This window comes from Capsicum annuum, chromosome 3 (genome assembly GCF_002878395.1).
Source record: "Capsicum annuum cultivar UCD-10X-F1 chromosome 3, UCD10Xv1.1, whole genome shotgun sequence".
Lineage (NCBI taxonomy): Eukaryota > Viridiplantae > Streptophyta > Magnoliopsida > Solanales > Solanaceae > Capsicum > Capsicum annuum.
The window spans coordinates 265,908,799-265,928,712 of NC_061113.1; the positions used below are offsets into that span (position 1 = coordinate 265,908,799).

Here is a 19,914-nt window from a genome sequence, read left to right on the forward strand (position 1 = left end):
TGGACCATTGAACCGTAAGCTTTGATACCACTTGTTGGGTTCGAAATCGAGAGGGCGTCATGCGGAAGCTGTTAGTTGCAAACCATTATGGTGACAATTAAGAAGACACATAAAACAATACTAAAAAGCATTAAATTATTATATGTTTTGACCAATCGGCCTACATATTAGAAAACATAATATCAAAAAACATTAAACAAAAATCTCCCCCTAAACAAAACTCTTTAAACGACTACATTGTGGATGCTGCTGTGTTATTGTATGAGAAGAGGGGACTTCTATTTATAGATGTCCAAAACCTTTCCTCCAAGAAAGAAGTTAGCCAAATATGGAAAAGAATTATACTTTTTCTTTCAGGAAAAGTAAAAGTAATTATGGTAACATTTATTTTCCTTCTAAGAAAAAATAAAACTTAAATATAGTAAGAAAATCAGGGCAAAAACCCTAACACACAGCTACTTCCAAACACGTGCACTCATGGCTAGAAGTTTGGAGTTGCACAAAACTATTGCCTAAAAATTCACAAGGAATTGAATACCAATGAGGAGAAAAGTAATTAAGAAAGAAAGCCAAGAAAAGACAAATGATATTTCTTTCTGTAGATGTGCTTTTTCATCAAGTGAAGAACACACTTATATAGGTGTGGAAATGTACACTTTGGTGAGAAATAAATAAGATGAGTTAATATCTCATTTAAGACAAGTATTTCATTTCATCACATTAAGGAATGTATTGTCTTTTAACTCTCCTCACGATAATTAATTTGAGTGAATGAATGTGGAATTTTTACTTTGCATTTTAATTTGCACAATTAATTGGATAGAAATGAATGCAATGAATTCATTGTCATTCATGAACGGAAAAGCTCACAGTCCCCCACAAAATACAAAGAAAAAAAATAGGAATAGTTTCTTGGCAAAAGATAGAAACATGTACTTAAGTATCAATAACTTTCGATTTGAATTAATACGTAGTGATATGAGGCAACAACAAATATCCAAAAAGTGAAGTACTCTTGAACTGGATGGACATAAGTTGAGACCCCCATCCTTGATTTTATGCAAACTCTGCGATACTCATTAAGTGCTTTTATGGCCACGCACACAAACCTTGAGTCTCATGAGTGCTCTAGAAAAATAACCCAAGTCTTTCATAAAAAGGTGACCAACCTTTTACACTCACGTAGGCCATCAAGTCCATCTCATAGACCACCTTAAGGCTATGGATCATTAAGAGCAAAAATAAGCTCAACCTCATAATACACTACCTCACGCCATAGGGATAGGATATGTAGTGTTTATTGAAGGCCTATATGGCTTCGTTTGACGACAAATGGGTATCCACCATATTACCTCAATCCATGGGCCTTAGCCCTATCCCCCTCGATGATTCAAGGACCATTTTTCGTGTCAAACCTTTGGTCATAGGATCCGTCAAATTTTTTTTCGGACCTTACATATTCCAAGAAGATAACATCATGTTTCAACAATTGTTTAACAACACCATGTCTAATGCGAATATGTCTCTTTTTTATCATTGTATACACTATTTTTAGCAATCTTAATTGCCGTTTGTGAGTCACAATGTAAAGAGACTAGTGACACCTGTCTTCCCCATAAAGGCACATCTACCAAAAGGTTTCTCATCCACTCAACTTCTTGCCCTGCCAATTCGAGAGCAATGAATTCAGATTCCATGGTAAAATGTGCTATACCAGTCTGCTTTGAAGACTTCCATGAAATAGCACCTGCACCCAAAGTAAACGTATAACCACTAGTAGAGCTAACTTCATCATTTTCAGTCATTCAATTTGCATCATAAAAACCTTCTAAAACGATAGGAAATTTATTAAAATGCAAACATAAATCCATAGTACCTCTCAGATACCTTAACAAGCGATGAAGAGCATTCCAGTGTTCACTACTGGGATTATGAGTATATCTACTCAATCTACTAACAGCATAAGCTATATCAGGCTGAGTATAGTTCATGAGAAACATTACACTCTCAATTATTTTAGCATATTCAGTTTGAGAAACACTAGAATCTCTATTCTTTTTCAAGTGTATGCTAAGATCATAAGGAATTTTCACTGAAACTACATCAAAACAATCAAATCTTTTCAACATCATTTCAATATAATGATACTGACACAAAGAGAAATCGTAAATAGTTTTTTTGATTTTTTTCCTTAAAATCACATCAGCTTCTCCAAGGTCTTTAATTTCAAATTTAGAAAATAAAATTTTCTTAGTCTCATTTACAACATTCACATTATGACCAAAAATTAACATGTCATCCACATATAAACATATAATCACACAATCTGATCCTATCATTTTAGAATAAACACTACAAGTATAAGATAAATTAACATCAAAGTCATTATTCATTAATGTGAAATTATTTTTTTTATACCACTGCTTAGGTGCCTGCTTAAGTTCATATAAGGACTTTCTCAATTTGCATACTTTATTCTCTTGTCCTGGGACCACAAAACCCTCAGATTGAGTCATATAGATCTCTTCTTCTAAATCACCATTTAAAAATGCAGTTTTGGCATTCATTTGGTGTACCACTAAACTATGAATAATGCCTAGAGCAATAAGAGTTCTAATGATCGTTATTTTAGTTACAGGAGAATAAGTATCAAAATAATCAACACCTTTCTTTTGGTTAAAACCCCTAATCACAAGTCTAGCCTTATATTTATCAATTGTACCATCAGGCATCAATTTCTTCTTAAATATCCACTTTCTTCTTATGGATTTACAACCTTTAGGCAAATCATACAAGTCCCTGGTGTGGTTAGAGACTATAAAGTCTAATTCACTTTTAATAGTCTCTTTCCAAAACATCGCATCTATTGAACTTATTGCTTCATCATAAGTCTTAGAGTATTCTTCTATTAAGTATATAGACATCAATTCATCATTTAAAGTATCGCTATCAAAATCCTTAGTTAAGAAAGTAGTGATAAAATCAGGACCAAAATTAGTCTCAGTTCTACGTCTTTTACTCCTTCTAAGTTTATTTTTATGCTCATTAGCAATAACATCAGATGCAGCCATTACTTGAGAGTTAACAGACATAGATATAGAAGTATTATTTTTATAACGCCCCAAAAACAGGTCCCGGAGCGTCACACGGTGCTTGAGGCTACGAGTAGCCCCAAGCTAACCCTTTGAGTCATTTTCATTCAGTTCAGCACAAATCAACGGGGTTTCTATAAATAACCCTAAAATATCAGCAGAGTAATCATCATCCAAGAATAAAAGAATTTCAGAAAGATAACAAAATACGACTTATTAGTCAACTCCCAACATCTATACTAGTCTGACAAGCCTCTAAAAAAATCAATAAAACTAGCGAGCCATTGAGACATACCCCAACTGACTCATACTCAGTTATCAAATGTAAACAATTCCGTGAAACCAACATCAGACATCACGTCCTCGAAACATGAGGACTCACCACAACAGAGGGTGTAGAACAGCGTGCCCGAAGAATCACTGTCGAACCTGGAACTGAGCACCTGAACCTACATTCCAAGAAAATGTAGCCAACATCCAAAGATGTAGGTCAGTACCATGGAAAGAAATCGAGTATATGAGGGTGTATGCAGTTGTATAAACATCATCATCATAAATATTTATAAGAAATATGCAGGATGTATGAAAGACTCACATAGCCCGAAGAAAATCATCATAATCATGAGAGGATAAAATAAGTATAATAACACATGTGAGTCATCATATAATTTGTCAATCACTTTCAGTTCATCAAGAATATCAATTCTCATAATGTAAATATCATTTAAATCTTTCGAAAAAATAACTTTCACAATTTCACTTTCAAATCACTTCACCATTCACCATAGACACAAGGAAACACACACACACTGGGAGATCCTATAACCGACATAAACCATGTGAGCTACATGGAGTCCAACGTACAACCCACGTTAGGGAGAGCCGTTCTATCCTTGCCATCGGAGTAGGACTATCGATATCAAATTCACACAAACTAGCGATCACTATATAAATCAGCCTCAGGCTCACTCTTACGGGGGCACGTAGTTCTAGGAAAGTAAGGTCGTTTTATACCTCCCACTCGGTGCTAAAGATTTCTCCCGAACTTAGCTCAGATCATTTCAAAGACAATCCACAACAAAATAATTTCAGTAATATATAAATATACATCGGGAGTCATCATGCTTCCCATCTATCAAAATCAACCATGTTGTGGATTTCTTTCACACTCTAGTTCAAAACAACTCCATTAAGACCAAAAGGTCAAATCATTCAAAATATCTCAAATATTCAACATCAACGTGCTTATAACACACACTTTCTCAAAAAAACACAATTTCCAATTGGGAATTCACGACCCAAATATCAAGATCATGATAAATATCGTTCAAGATTCATGCTTTATATCTCCACACATGTAAATTCATATTTCAAAATCATAAACATCAAGATTTCATAATAATCATCATAAGATATGGGTTCATGCTTCAAATTCGTAAAAAATCAAATAAAAATCATGCCTTTGTAAAGAAAATTACTTTTGGGCACAAGAACGAAAGAGAGTTCTTGTTGAAAAACCCCACATACCTTGAATGATGAACTTTAGATCGATACTTATTTTTGAGATGTTAATCGTGACTTTGAATGATGGTTCTTGGAGTTCTTGAACTAGGAACTTGGAATCTTGAATAAATTTGCAGAATTAACGGTGAACTTTGGAGGTTCTTGAAGTTGGATGTAGGAGCTTAGGGTTTTATTTTTGAGGGAATTTGATGAAATATAACATATAATGCTTCTAATAGGCTTTAATATAAGGTTTGGACGGATTTTGGGTGAGGTGGAATGACCAAAACGCCCCTAAAAATCAAATAATCCTCGAATCTGTCCTTTGGTGGACTGTTTTGATAGTTTGAAGTAGATCAACCATAACGTTTTACTACGCTATCCAAATTGGATGAAACCAATTTCATTAGAAAGAGGACTCTCATATCTTTCCGTTGATATATAGTATCTCACCCAGATCATTGTGTACAAGGAGTTATGATCGTTTGAAGTTGACCCAAAAATTCGCTTTTGATAGGCTAAAGTAGATCGACCATAACTTTTTGCTTCGATAGACAAATTGGATGAAACCAATTTTATTGGAAAGAAGACTCGCAAGGATTTTCGTTGATATATAGTAGATCACCCAGATCATTATGTACAAGGAGTTATGATCATTTAAAGTTGGAGCAAAAATACGCCAGGCCTCAGTACTTTTTCCTACACGTTTTACTGTTCACTACTATTCACGGTTCGATCGGAATGTTCATAACTCGTTGCTCGGGTGTCCGTTTTGGATGATCCACATATAGTTGGAAAGCTTATTCGATACTCTACGCAATGGTGGGTCATAATCTAAGACATTCCACACAGAAAATTTATAATTCATTCTAGAAGATAAAACCCAACATGTTTATGCACAAAATTTCAACGAAAAAATTCCCGGGGTATTACAATTTTGCACATCAATAGTTACATCATTTTTCAAAGGAAGAACATGCTCAAAAAATTCTGCATCTCTAGAGTCACAAATAAAAGCAACACTATTTTGAGCATAACCAATAAATATAGTATCAAAGGTATTAGAACCTACATTTGCTCGTTTAAAATCAGGTAGACCAACCTTAGCCAAACACCCCCACACTTTTAGAAATTTCAAGTCAGGGACAAATCTTTTCCATAACTCATATGAGGTCTTATCTAACTTTTTATAAGGGACTCTATTAAAAATATAGCATGCAGACAAGACAGCTTCCCCCCACATATAGTCAGGTATACCTGAGCTTAAAAGCATAGAATTCATCATTTCCTTAAGAGTTCTATTCTTTCATTCAACTACACCATTTTGTTGGGGAGTATAAGGAGCACTAAATTCATGGATAATATCATTTTTCTCACAAAAATCTTCTAGAGTTTTAGTATTATATTCACCGCCCATGTCAGATCTAAATCTCTTGATTTTCCTATCTAATGGATTTTCTACTTCTTCTTTGAATTTTAAAAACATGCTTTCAGCCTCATCTTTAGACTTAAGGAGGTATACCTTAGTGTACCTAGAAAAGTCATCAATAAAAGTAATGTAATACTTCTTTCCACCTTTACTAATAGTGTTCTTAAAATCTGCTAAGTTTGAATGTACTACTTCAAGCAATTTGGTCTTTTTAGTAGTAACATATTTAAAAGGTTTCTTGGCATGCTTTGCTTCTACACACACATGACATTTAGAAATATCATCAATGTTTACTGTAGGAATTAATCCCATTTTTTTAAGTCTTTTAATAGAAGCAATATTAACATGACCTAGTCTACCATGCCATAATTTAATAGACTTAGCAATATAAGCAGAATTAGGGATATTGGCAATCTCTTGATCAATGTTCAGAACAAATAAGCCCTCACTAAGGTATCCCTTCCCAACAAAGTTTCTTCCACGAGAAATAATTATTTTATCAGCTTCAAAAATAAGTTTAAGGCTACTTTGTTGAGAAGTGCTTCAAAAATTAAGTTTCTACTGAGCGAGGGAACATACAGAACATTGTTCAAGGATAATATTTTTCCAAAAGTTAATTTAAGTAAAAAAAATTCTTTACCCAAAACTCCAACAGTAGTTGAGTTATCCATGTAAACACACTCGACATTGATGGATTCCTCAAAGTCATGGAATAAATCTTTGTTGGCGCAAAAATGCCTTGAAGCCCCTGTGTCCATCACCCACTCAGTCTTGTTAGACACCAAGTTCGTCTCGACAACTACTGCCGCAATCACTTTATCACCCTCAGCAAGATGAACTTGGACATCATCTTGTCCCCCTATTTTGAGTTTTGCAAACTATCTCAGATTTCTTTAGTAGATTTGTAAGTAACAAGTAAATCAAAAAAAGTATTAGTCATATGACTCAGTAAATGCCCTCTATCATTTATGTTATCCTTTTTAATCTTCTTTTTACCAAATTCATCAACAATCATAACAGTATTAGAACTAGTAATAATGTTAGAACCATCATTAAACAAAATATAATCAACTTCTAATTGTTCTAAGAAAATAAAAAGGTTTTGTGACCAACTTTTAAAATTATTTTCGTCCAATGGCTCAATTTTTGACAAACCAAGAAAAGTTTTGTTCAAAGAAATAGCCATTTATCAATATTGCATGTAAGAAAATCGCTTTCAAATTATTGGATAAAATACTACAATATTGATGTTGGATAGGAATTAGTAACAGTAAGAGAGTTGTCACAAACATTGTGTCGTGGCAAGCCACTGCCTTGAAAGTTATTTCGGCCCAACTTCGGTGCAAATCCTTCTAGTCGGTCGCTCCCCAAGGTTCCACAGCTACTTCCAAACACGTGCACTCGTGGCTGAAAGTTTGGAGTTGCACAAAACTATTGCCCAGAAATTCACAAGGAATTGAATACCAATGAGGAGAAAAGTAATTAAAAAAGAAAGCCAAGAAAAGGCAAATGATATTTCTTTTTGTGGATGTGTTTTTTCATCAAGTGAAGAGCACACTTATATAGGTGTGGAATTGTATGTTTTGGTGAAGAAATAAATAATATGAGTTAATAACTCATTTAAGACAAGTATTTCATTTCATTACATTAAGGAATGTACTGTCTTTAACTCTCATCACGAAATTTTTACTTTGCATTTTAATTTGCACAATTAATTGGAGAGAAATGAATGCAATAAATTCATTGTCATTCATGAACGGAAAGGCTCACATGCTCTTTGTTGGTTGTTATTCCAGTCGAGCACTCTCTTTTCTTTGTCCAATTGGGATATCTCCATAAGATTTATACAAGATTTGATAGGCGATATAAATTCAACTTGTCTCTTAATTTCTAGATGCTTTGATACAACCTGTATATACATATATCAGCATGTATCAAATTTATCAATCTCACATGTTTTGATACAATCAATATCAAACAAATAAAGCATGATACAAATAGTTCGTCTTGTATTTTAGTTGTCACAACTCACATTCTATAATATAGACTATTTTACATTTGTATCGTATATCCCAATTGTTGACTTTACATCTGTATCTATTATGCAAATTATTTTACTGATGTAACCATAATTCTTATAAGTATAATTACTCTGTGCCAGTGTGGTAAAAGTAGATAATATTGATAGAGTCAATGTCTTTGAACGAGATATCCAAAGTAAGCTATCAATTATATATCTCATCAAGTATTCATGGTGACATTTGAGCCTCATATCTAGCTCTTGTTCAATATGATGTAGAGGTTGTGTTGGAATCCACATTTGATGTCCGCGTTTATCCACTCCATATAACCTTGTCTTCATCATTCGAAAGAAAAAAGAGTGAATTCTCATAGGAGGGTCATAGGGTAGATAAACTTTTCACCATTTTTTGTGAATGGTATCTTCCATGCCGTTGTTGTCGCCATATTTCATATGTCACTTAGTCATCTCTGCCTCTCTGTGGGTGTACGGACTTAGAGATCAAATATAATGTGTTAGATGGCTCCATACGGGTAGACGTAGGCCCTTGAACCATAAAAAAGACAAGACAATTACAGGGAGGATGTACGTGTTTTTGGGTGACTGCGGACTCGATTAGTATACAAGATAATCAACATATGTAGTAATAGGAAAGCCAAGACTCATGTAACAACAAGTTGGACCGAAGCTCAACCATAGTTGATTTTGGTCATTGAAACTTCGCCTTAGGACAAAATAGTAGGTATTCACAAAACTATATATGTATGTACCTCGTCACTAATGTACAAGGACCATACCATATAGTACTGCTGCTAATATTATTAAGATGACTGGTCAATTTCTGAATGATCTTCGGCCTATTAATAGATAGTTCAATCCTGGTCTCTACGATCACTTGGAGGTAAAAGAGGTACATATGTCGCTGTACCTATGTATTTGAAAGAAGATAAATTGGGAGTAGAAATTAAACGACTAGATAGCCATCGTGTATGAGATAAGATCAAAGTTTTGAGTGATTGACTTGAAATTTTGGTATACTTCCACGTCTCACAACCAAAAAACAAAGTTTTATGATTGAGCAAAATCTGAACACAATTCTTCATTATATTAAGACCCACGGAATAGGGGAAATCTCAAACAATCCAAGTGAAATTTTCGTAACATTGTACAAGCACCAATATCCATGTGAAGTGCCTCGTCTTTGCAATTGCTCGGTAAACAAATTTGGGGCAATAACTTGTATTTTGCTAATAGAATCATAATGCTTCACATAAAGCTCTTTCAAACCGTCTAATTTAGGCAATACTAAAACCATTGGCTCATTCATGATGGACTTGCACATTAAATCTCTCTGACAATTCACCAATCTCAATCAATATATATATATATATATATATATATAAAAGAGAATTTTTGTCCATCTTTTTTCTCCTTTTTTGAAATTTTTCCTCTTTTCATTAATCAATTAATTTATTTAATAAATAAAAAATGTTATATTTATTACATCTAATTAAATATCATGAGTTACAAAAAAAAAACCCATTCTATTCATATTCTTTACTTAAGTCTTAAATAACATGTCTCATTAACTTCTTTCTATCTATTTTATGTTCTATCAATCTATAAATAACTCATTTCCAAAATTCATATAGTAGTTTCTTGGTGCAGACACATCATTAACCATATGGCAATTGGTGACCATTGGATGCAAAAGTTGTTCTATATCTTCTTATTTTCCTTTTTGAGTATGTTATTTTTAGTGTGTTGTCCCTTTCATATTTAACTGTGCAACAGAAAATATTTAGTAATAAAAATATCATGTATGATCTTATTTTTAAGTAATTTTTGGTATCTTGCATTGATTCTAATAAGCAAGGACATGATATGTGAGATTTTACATTATTTTCTTACAATTTTTATTCATAGTGCATTATTTTTATGATGTATTGTTTCTTGCAGGAATGAAAAAGAAGATCAAATGATGCACATACATATGAAAAGAAGATTAGGAGACGATTATGAAGAGATTTTAGGAGGACAATGGTAGTATCATTACCAACCAATTAACATAAATATTTTTTTGGTAATTTTTTTTCTTTATTTTATTTAAATGATTTAAAATTAGTATTTTATTAATTTGATTTTACGAAGAAAAATTATTTGATATCTCTTTTTCTCTACTTAAAGCACGTTAAAGCAATAACTTGACGTTTCTCCTTCTGCTTTGGTTATGAATTTTAAGAAAGAAAATAAGAAACACCATGATATGATTTTTGCTCATATCACATGTATTATAATTTCTATATAATACCCGTCACAAATTCTTCAAAAATGATGTATTATTAAAGGATCGAATGCAGGTATAATGATATTTTTGAAAAGTTATTATCATTAATTTATTAATCAGCAGTCATTTATAATATAATAAAATAATATTATATTTTCATTATTTTCTTCTTTAGCTACTTCCACCGTTTTTTTTATTTAATTGTTCTGCACTTTCATTTTTATCCTATCGACTACACCTCATTATATCTTGATTATATTATTAATAAAAATGAGATCATTTTACATTTATTTTATTGCTATTTTTAAAATTTCTTATTTATTTATTGTATCAAAATAAATGTGTCAATTACTACTCTTTCATTTATTTATATTCTTTAATATAAAATATTAATATTAATATCAATTAATCAATATGCGTTTGAGTGATTAGTTTGTATCTCAATATATCAGCATATTGCAAAGTTGCTAATGATAGAGTGACTTTTTTGTGTTTGAATACTTGTACAATTGATATTTTTGTGTTTCTATCTAATTTTATTTTGACACTCCCTCTTGCTAAAGTTTGTACAACTGACATTTTAATATTTATTGATTACATCTGCAAAATAAATGTGATGAAGTACAAATCAGGATCATCTAAAGGCTCAACTGATTTTGATTCTCGCATATCGTCACTAAAAAAAAATACATGATTTCACGACTTGCTGAAATTAACCATAAGTAATCTCTCTTCTATGTAGAATTTATGTATTTAGACGGCTTAATTTTATTTTAGGTGTATATCGTACACGTGCTTCTTTTGATTTTATTTCTTAATTATTCATTGTTTCGTGTAAAAAGGTTGTTTTTTCTTTTCTTATTTTTTGGCAAGTATAGGGGATGATAAATGTCATGATTAGGGATGTTAAAAAAAACTTTAATTATTTTATTGCTATTATTTTTTTAAGCATTTAAAGCATCAGCAGGTATGATCTTAGATTTTATAAACAATGTCATAATTAAATTATACTTGCTTCTATAGAGATGATTAATTGAGAAAGAAAATTTAACCATAAGTTGTCGATTTAAAGTTTCAAAATTTTGTTCCAATGAATAAAAGTAAATTGTGTTCAAATACTTATATTTTAAATTTGAATAATCTCATCTTATGTGTGTTAAATTTGTATTTTACATGGGTAATTTGAAAAAGAATTTATTATAAATAATTTTGACGGATCAAAAGATTTTGAATTGAGTTACTATCATAACTTTGGAATTAAATTAAAGTATATAATAGCTTGAAATGTAAAATATTTAGAATATACATGTTGCAATGTTTAGATTTCTTTTGGATGGATATTTAGGAGGAACTCAATATTACACTTAGGAGTCGTCTGGTTGGAAAGAATTATCCCATAATAATTAATTTCGAAATTAATTTTTCCGTCATGTATATGGGATATTTTATTCCATCACCGCGGTGTAAATGGTGGGATATATAATCCTGGTACTAATTAATACCTCACACCAAACATAGAATAAAATAATTTAATTTTATTCTGAGACTATTTTTCCCTTATACCTCACACCAAACGACCCCTTAGTAATGTGTTATGTTCTTGCTCTTGTTACTATTAATCAAAGATTATATTTGTTAGATATTATATTTGTAAATTATTATTTGAATACATTAAGAACTTTATTGTGATAAAAATAGTTACTGGTGATGTTGGAATCGACTTACAAAAGAAGATGATAAAAGGGCATCTCTTCAATATACTAATAATGATTCTAAAAAGAAAAAAAAAAAATCTATTACCATTAGCAGTTCGACATGAAATTTATGCAATTGTATATTTAATTTTAGTTTTACATTTCTATTCTTTAATACTCCTCGAATCATCCTTAAGGCATGCTATGGAAAGTTATTATATAACTAACTGTACTTTACTTAGTATATAACTTTTAAATAACCCCATTATATATATGGTGTATTAATAATTCTAAATACATGTTGTTTACGTATTTTTTTTTCTCATAGAAAAAATGATAGTATGTGAGTGAATTCATTATCAAATGAAAATATTTATTATATAATATAAAAGAGATAGACAAAATGAAACAATCGATAATAAAAAGTGTATATATTTTAATTTTTATTACTTAAAATTTCATCATCTCTCAGTTGTTTGATCTCTCATGTGTTGGATTGAATTTTCTTAATTTGATATCAATCTAGAAAATATAGTGTTATAGTTGAATTTTGGAGTATAAAAGGAAAAAATTGAAACATTTAATTTTTTTTCCCTCTAAACAACATTTACGAGAATTAAAGCAACACACTATTTATCTTTATTTCGATTTGTTTTAGCGTTCGCGCAAAGCACGAGCATATTTAGTAGTTCTCTAATATAAGGACACTTCCTAAAAAACTTTAATAGAGTACTTTCTCCATAAAACCTGACGCCATTCAATTTCAACTCTTGTAAAGAAGCAAATTTTGCTTCATCATGGATGGACACACGCCCAACAAGTGTGCAACAACTTAAAAGCAGAACACTAGACATGTGGATTGAAAATATAGAGCAACTTGTAGGAGTATGTCCCAAATTAAATATCAAATATACCTTTTTTCGTCCATTAGTCTCAACAGATTGTTAACATTTTCCTGAGCCTAATTAAAACCAACCTATGTTGCTTGGGCTTTTCAAAAATATCAATGAATATGTGCTGGATACTATAAAATTAGTGTATTTTGAAAAATCCGACAGCAGTGCAGCATTGAAAATGAAGAGTCCGCGTAACTTGGAGTAAAACAAGAAAAATACACATAAAGGAACTTGGCTTAAGTAATCAATTGCCAAGTAAATTTGAAAACAAACTTCGACTTCTTCTTTTCACTAGTCATTTTTTGAACCTCGAAATCTTTTAGAAAAGCCCTCCAACACTTGTCCATGGTAACGGAACAATAATTTCCTTCTTTTCTGCTTTTCAATTCCTCACAGACTTCCTGTACAAAATTAGCAAAATGTTAAGAGTAAATTCTAGAACAATAAACAGAAAGTAGAAAAAAATCAAAAAACAAATCAAGATTGAGAATATTACACCTGCCAGTGCAACAAGTTTATGCGACATTGATAGAGTCAATGTGTCTGGATGAGACATCCAAAATAAGCTATCAATTATAAATCTCATCGAACATTCATTTTGAGAATATTTGAGCTTCTTCACATTTAGCAATATATGTTTGATATGATGTAACGGACGTGTTGGAGCTCGTCTAATTAATTTGCTCCATAATTTTTCGCCTTTGCCTTCATCAGAACTTGTCTTCTTCATTCATGCATAGAAAAAAAAAAAAAAGATTCATTAGTGTGTATATATATATGAGATGGAAATAAAGAAAAATAAATTAAAATATTTGAAGGTTTTTGTTCATGTACCCCTTCATCAGAATCATCACGAATGCACAAGGAAAGTACAATATTGTTGTTAAATTCTTTAAGATGACTTCTCAATTTGAGGAACCAAGCTCTACTGATCTTCTCCACATTAATTATATGTTAGTTCAATCTTGGTCTCTAAAAGATTTGGTGCATCACTTGGATCTAAAAATGGTTTAAATGTTGTACCTATGTATTCATAGGTAGATAAATTGGGAGCGGAAACTAGACGAATTCTTGAACGATCATACATCCTTGTGAAGAATAAGATCAACGCCCTGAGTGATGGACTCAAAATTTGAACAGAAATTTTCCAACAATCCAAGTGCAATTCCCGCAACATTCTACAAGCACGAATATCCATGCATGCCAACAGCAATGTTGCTTTCACTCCGATAAACAAAATGAAACACTTGTAAGTATATCGGTAATAACAACAGAAAGATAGTACAAGAGCTCTACATAAAGCTTCTTCAAGCGGTCTAACTTAAGTATCACTGAAGAACATGTAAACTCACACCTCACCAAACTCAATTCTCTAAGATTAGTAGCTAGGGCACTTACTCATAAACATGGATAGAGTTTCTCCTGTTAACCTAACTCTATCCAATTTCAACTCTTGCAAAGAGACAAGTTTTCCTTCACCATGGATAAAATATGTGGATCAGAAAGGACGCAATGGGGTTAGATGAAAAAGAGTAAGCATATACAGCAAGTGGTGCCAACCTTCTCTAAATCTCAAATACACCTCGTGGAAATTATTTCCATCGATCAATTTCAACGTATCGTTTACATCACGATCATAAAATTGAATGCACAATATACGTTTTTCAGCTTTGCTTAACTCACTTTTATAGGTCTCAAAACAAGAATGGACCCAATAGATGTACTTTTGATGCAATTCTCCTAAGCTGTCAAGTCGGGATCTTTTTCTAAAGAAAAGGGAATGGTGAAAGTTGAAAGTGAAGTGTGATGGGATGTTACGATGCCAATTTTTGGAAACAAGGCCGACATGCATCAGATCTTTAGATGTAAGGTTGGAAAATATCGAACGGAGAAGATGATCCGGCAATAACAACGTTAGATCGGTGGAATTAGTGGGAAATATTTTTGGTTTTTTAATGATTTGTTCATCAATTGTTTGAGACATGAAGCAGAGGTCATGATCAGCCATTGTTGGGAGCTGAAACCCTAATTAGCCTAGCGTAATCTATTACACCAAGACTGGGGAGCAAATAAAACATTTCTACTTGGTTTCAGTAACCAAACAAAACTAAAGGAAACCCTTTATTTTTATTGAACTACACTTCAGTCCTTTTTATTTATTTATCGAAAAAACAGTATAAATTCTAACAAATTTGAAGTTTAATTACAGAAAATTCTGACATTTTGCATAGTTATTGAAATTTCAATTTTGAGTTTGTCGAGATATATAATTAGATCCTAGCGAAAGTATAATCTTTCCTTGTAAAGATACATAATTAGCTTTTGGTACATTTTTTCCAATTTTGTGTCTATCGAGATACATAACACATCCAACAAAGATACATTTTTTTCTTTGTAAAGATATATAATTAGCTCCCAATACATTTTTTCCCATTTTGAGTTCATCGATATACATAATTAGCTCCCGTTACATCCAAAAAAAAATGCATAATCAGTTGAAATTTTTATAATTACTTTATAAGTGTGGGGATTTATGTAAATACAGTAAGTTAATGTATGTTTGTGTTATTATTCCTTATTTATTTAAATCAAAAAGGCCTACCAAGTACTATTTTTTTAATTATATTTTTGGTTTCTCATCCCATGTGCAATGCAGACCGATTAATTCGGAGCGTGCAATACAAGACCCATTCTAGGTGTGGGCTCCCAATAGAATTTTTTCTATACCTTGATCGAACTCGAGACCTTTAGTCAGTATAAGTTTTATTTAGCACAAATTTACAATCAAACGCTAAACAAATTCAATTCCAAAATTTATGCTAACGAAATTCTCTATTAGTCCTCTATAACCAAATGGTCTCTTATTAGTGCTCCTTCTATTTTAAACTACTTCCAATTATTTCGTTGCTTTAGACTCTGTTGTTTACGAGTAATCCTCGTTGCTCTATACTTCGGTGTTTACGAGTAATCCTTCAGTTTGAGCTGTAAGCATCAGACATTTCAATACTTATTGGACTAATATAATTATCATTTTCTAGAATGAAAATAAATTAAAAAGGGACACAAATAAAGAGAATATCATAAAGAAACAAAATAAAAAAAAATAAGATGAAAAAAGAATTGTAGTTATTGTTTTTTCTCGAAGCGTGACAGAACATTCATCACTTACAAAAACAAACAACTAAGTTTTCTAGCGTGTAGACTACATTTTTGTATTTATTTTTATATATAAACTAGGTAGCTAGATAATGATCATCTGTCTTAATATCAGCAATAGACGTTTGCAAAATATATCCACATAATAAAAATACTATCACTAATTTAGAGTTAACTTTTGATTCTTAGTACTGTTTTTTTTAGTATTTAATTTTTAGAAGACATTAAGCATTTAACTTCACGTAATAATATTATTGTGAAAACTTTATTTATTAATATGAAGATTTGATAAAAAGTTCTAAAATACTTTTAATAAAAAGTAGATAGTTCTTTTTCTTTTTTTAATTTAAATTTTATGCTTTTTATATTTTATAATCTTTAATATTATTTTAAGTGAAATTAAAACCAAAAAATTCAAATTAAATTTTTTGAAGCCTCAAGATTTTGAGGACATAAAGCAAACTCTTCAGTAGCCTTACCTTAAACCACCCTTAAAAACAATAATACTAAGTCAAATGAAGAACTTCCTCAAAATTCTTTCATAATACAATCAAACGAGCCACAATTTTCAGATATAAATACCTAGTTTGTATTTATTTTTATATATAAACTAGGTAGCTAGATAATGGTCCATCTATCTTAATTTTCAGCAATAGACGTTTGAAAAACAGTAAGTCCGTCTCAATAAAAATAGTGGCTAAAGCCAAATTGTCAAATTTAAATATGAGACCTTAAATATATGCACATAACAAAAATATTATCACTAATTTAGAGTTAACTTTTGATTATTAGTATATTTTTTTTAGTATTGTATTTTTAGAAGACATTAAGTATTTAACTTCACATAGTAATATTATTATTATTTATAAAAATAAGTATTTAATTAATAAGATGTGAGTCATTTATTTCAATGCATTATCTTGAATATTATTGTGAAAACTTTATTTATTAATATGAAGATTTGATAAAAAAAATTAAAATACTTTTAATAAAAAGTAGATTGTACTTTTTATATTTTACGATCTTTAATATTATTTTAAGTGAAATTAAAATAAAAAAATCTATATTAATTTTTTGGGGTCTCAAAATTTTGAGGACATAAATCAAATCCTTTAGTAGTCTTATCCTTAAACCACTCTTAAAAACAGTAACTTCTCAACTACAGTAATACCAAGTCAAATAAAGAACTTCCCAACTAATTCCACAGCGCATGCACTCAAAATTCTTCCATAAAAAAAGTAACAACTTCTCCTTTATATACAATCAAACGAGCCATAATTTTCATCTCAATTTCACAATTCACAAGTAAATCATAACAACCCCTCAACTCCTCAAAAACCCTTTAAAGTATGACTTCCTCCAAATCTCTTCTGTACTTAGTCTTCTTCCTTTCACTACATTTCTTTAGTGGTTTTTCCACTGAGTTCACTGTTGGTGGCGACGAAGGATGGGTCATTCCTAAAGATGATCAACTATACAATCAATGGGCTTCAAAAAATAGGTTCAAGGTTAATGACACCTTACGTAAGTACATATTTACCTTATCACTACTATTATTAAACTTAATTAAGAATATGCTTTTATACACCCTTAACGAAATTTCTAACTTTTCTGTGTAGTGTTTGCGTACAAAAAAGACTCGGTGATGGCAGTGACTCAAGAAGAGTATGAGAAGTGCAAGTCTGTGCATCCAGTGTATTTCTCCAACAATGGAAAATCCATATTCAAATTGGACCGACCCGGCCTGTTTTATTTCATTAGTGGAGTATCGGGCCATTGTGAAAGGGGCCTAAAAATGATTGTCAAAGTATTGGAACCAGCAAGCCCACCTCAAGTTGCAAGTGAAACTTCTGGGCCTCCTACCAGTGGCGCAACTAAGTCGGCTAAAGTTGTTGTGGTGTTTGTGGTTTCATTATTTGGAGTTATGTTTGTCTAATTTTGAAATTATGGAAAAAAAAAAAAGACATTGTCTTATAATTTAGGTTTAGGTAGTATGATGTAAGGTAGGGGTGGGTGTTTTTTTTTTGTGTTTGTTGGAGTGGGGGTGGGGGGATTATTTAGGTTTTTAGAAGTTATTATCGTCATTTCTTGGAATTTAGTTGTTACTTTATTGTTTGGAATAATTATTTTGTTGAGTAGAATAGATAATTATTTCTTTCTATGGCTTTTTTTTTTTTTTCGAACAATTTAATTGCCTTGGTTGATAAAAATTTTAATAAATGGTAAGTGGCTTGCTCTAACATATTAAAAACGGCAATAATTGTTTGAGAATTTTTATTTACGCTATCTATGACCATATTAGAGATGATTTATTCAAATATCCTTTTATTGTCATGTATATCTATATAAACAAAAAAAAGTAAATTATTGTGTCATCAAATGATTTGTTTAACTTTGATCTTAGTAGACCAATCGTAACCTTTTAATATAAAGCACTTTTTGATCATAACCCTAACTAGCCTCAATTTTTTAACGACTAACTTTATTAACACTAACACTCTTATTAATGTTTGTCTCGTTTTTAGCTTTTTAACGGAGACTAACTTTATCCCTCATAAGTCATAACCATAACTAGAGTCAACTTTTCTCTTGTTAGCTAGTGTTAGTCTCATTTTCTTACATCTAGATAGTTATAATTGTCAGACATCACTTTCTTTATACTAGGGCGTACGCATTATTTACAATCATATATAAGCTTTATTTTTTATCCTTGCACCTTACATTGACACCCATTTTACCGTTATATTCACTTCTATTTTTATTTTTACTGTCAAAATATATTCAAAGCTCAAATAGAAATTTCATCGACTACTTTAAATGTTAATACTTGAATTACTCATCGACCAAAAAATTAGTAAATTTAACTAATCCTCAGAGACCACCAACTAAGAATCTTATTATATAAACATTATTTATGTAAGCACGAAAATCATCAAAGGAATGAAAATAACAAAAGGTAAGTAAAATGAAAATGGACAAAAAAAAGAGAAAAAGATTCAAAATATATTCATACTTTGATGAAATTTATCGTAACATGCTTGACTCTTCTGAACTATTTATTAGTACATTTTTGTGATGTTTATAAACAAATAAATAGATAAAAATTATTAATAAATAAATAAAAGAGTTTAGTCCAAATAAGTGTTAGTAAAATACGCTAATAAATAGTTAGAAGGATCATAATACCCTAATAAATAATCTAGGGGATCATAGAAGTCCTTCATGCGTGTTATAAAAAATTTCATCAAAGTTTAAATATATATCAGACCATTTGGTAAAAAAAAAAAAAAAAAACTCCCATAACTCTCTTGGTGAGGATGACAACGACAAATTTGAATAAAGAAAATACATTTCCATGAAACTCAATCATAATTAGGAGGCACTTGTGTCTTTTTTTAACAAATAAATATAAGAATATTTTAGAACACTAAGACTTTTTACCAAAACCAAGATGAGAAATTTAATAAAGAGAATTTCTCACCATATAAAAGAGTAGAATGACTCGCATTATTAATTTTTGGGATAATATTCACAAAAATATTTGAACTTTGATCGAATTTTCAGTTAAGCATACTGAACTTTGCGGGGGTCCTATTACCCCGCTGGACTTTTTTAAAGTGGAATTAACTCCCCCAAAACGTTATATCCAATTTTAAAGTGGAAAGTGTAATACACGCGCTAATAACATATTGACACGTGTATTTTTTATTTAAAATTAATTTTCATCTAATTTCTTTTCCATTCTTATTCTTCTCCATTTAATTTATTATTTTATTCTCCTTTTTTATTCATCAAAATCCACAATTAGCAGTAACAACAATGGTGTTGTTCTTCTCC

General features: G+C 30.9%; 1 protein-coding gene across 1 annotated transcript; it reads left to right on the forward strand.

Annotated features, from left to right (window-relative positions):
• The first annotated feature begins 17,344 nt into the window (after positions 1-17,344).
• On the forward strand, positions 17,345-18,317 carry LOC124897253 (mavicyanin-like). Its single transcript, XM_047410095.1, has 2 exons — positions 17,345-17,601; positions 17,697-18,317. Exons 1-2 carry the CDS (start codon positions 17,427-17,429, stop codon positions 18,011-18,013), a joined length of 492 nt encoding a protein of 163 aa, XP_047266051.1. The 5' UTR covers positions 17,345-17,426; the 3' UTR covers positions 18,014-18,317.
• The last annotated feature ends 1,597 nt before the right edge of the window (positions 18,318-19,914 follow it).

Bases quoted from the DNA above. Each gene is read 5' to 3' on its own strand.
- LOC124897253 (XM_047410095.1), top strand. From the start codon at position 17,427: ATGACTTCCTCCAAATCTCTTCTGTACTTAGTCTTCTTCCTTTCACTA. The intron at 17,602-17,696 runs GTAAGTACATAT...TTTTCTGTGTAG, and splicing joins CAAGGTTAATGACACCTTAC to TGTTTGCGTACAAAAAAGAC.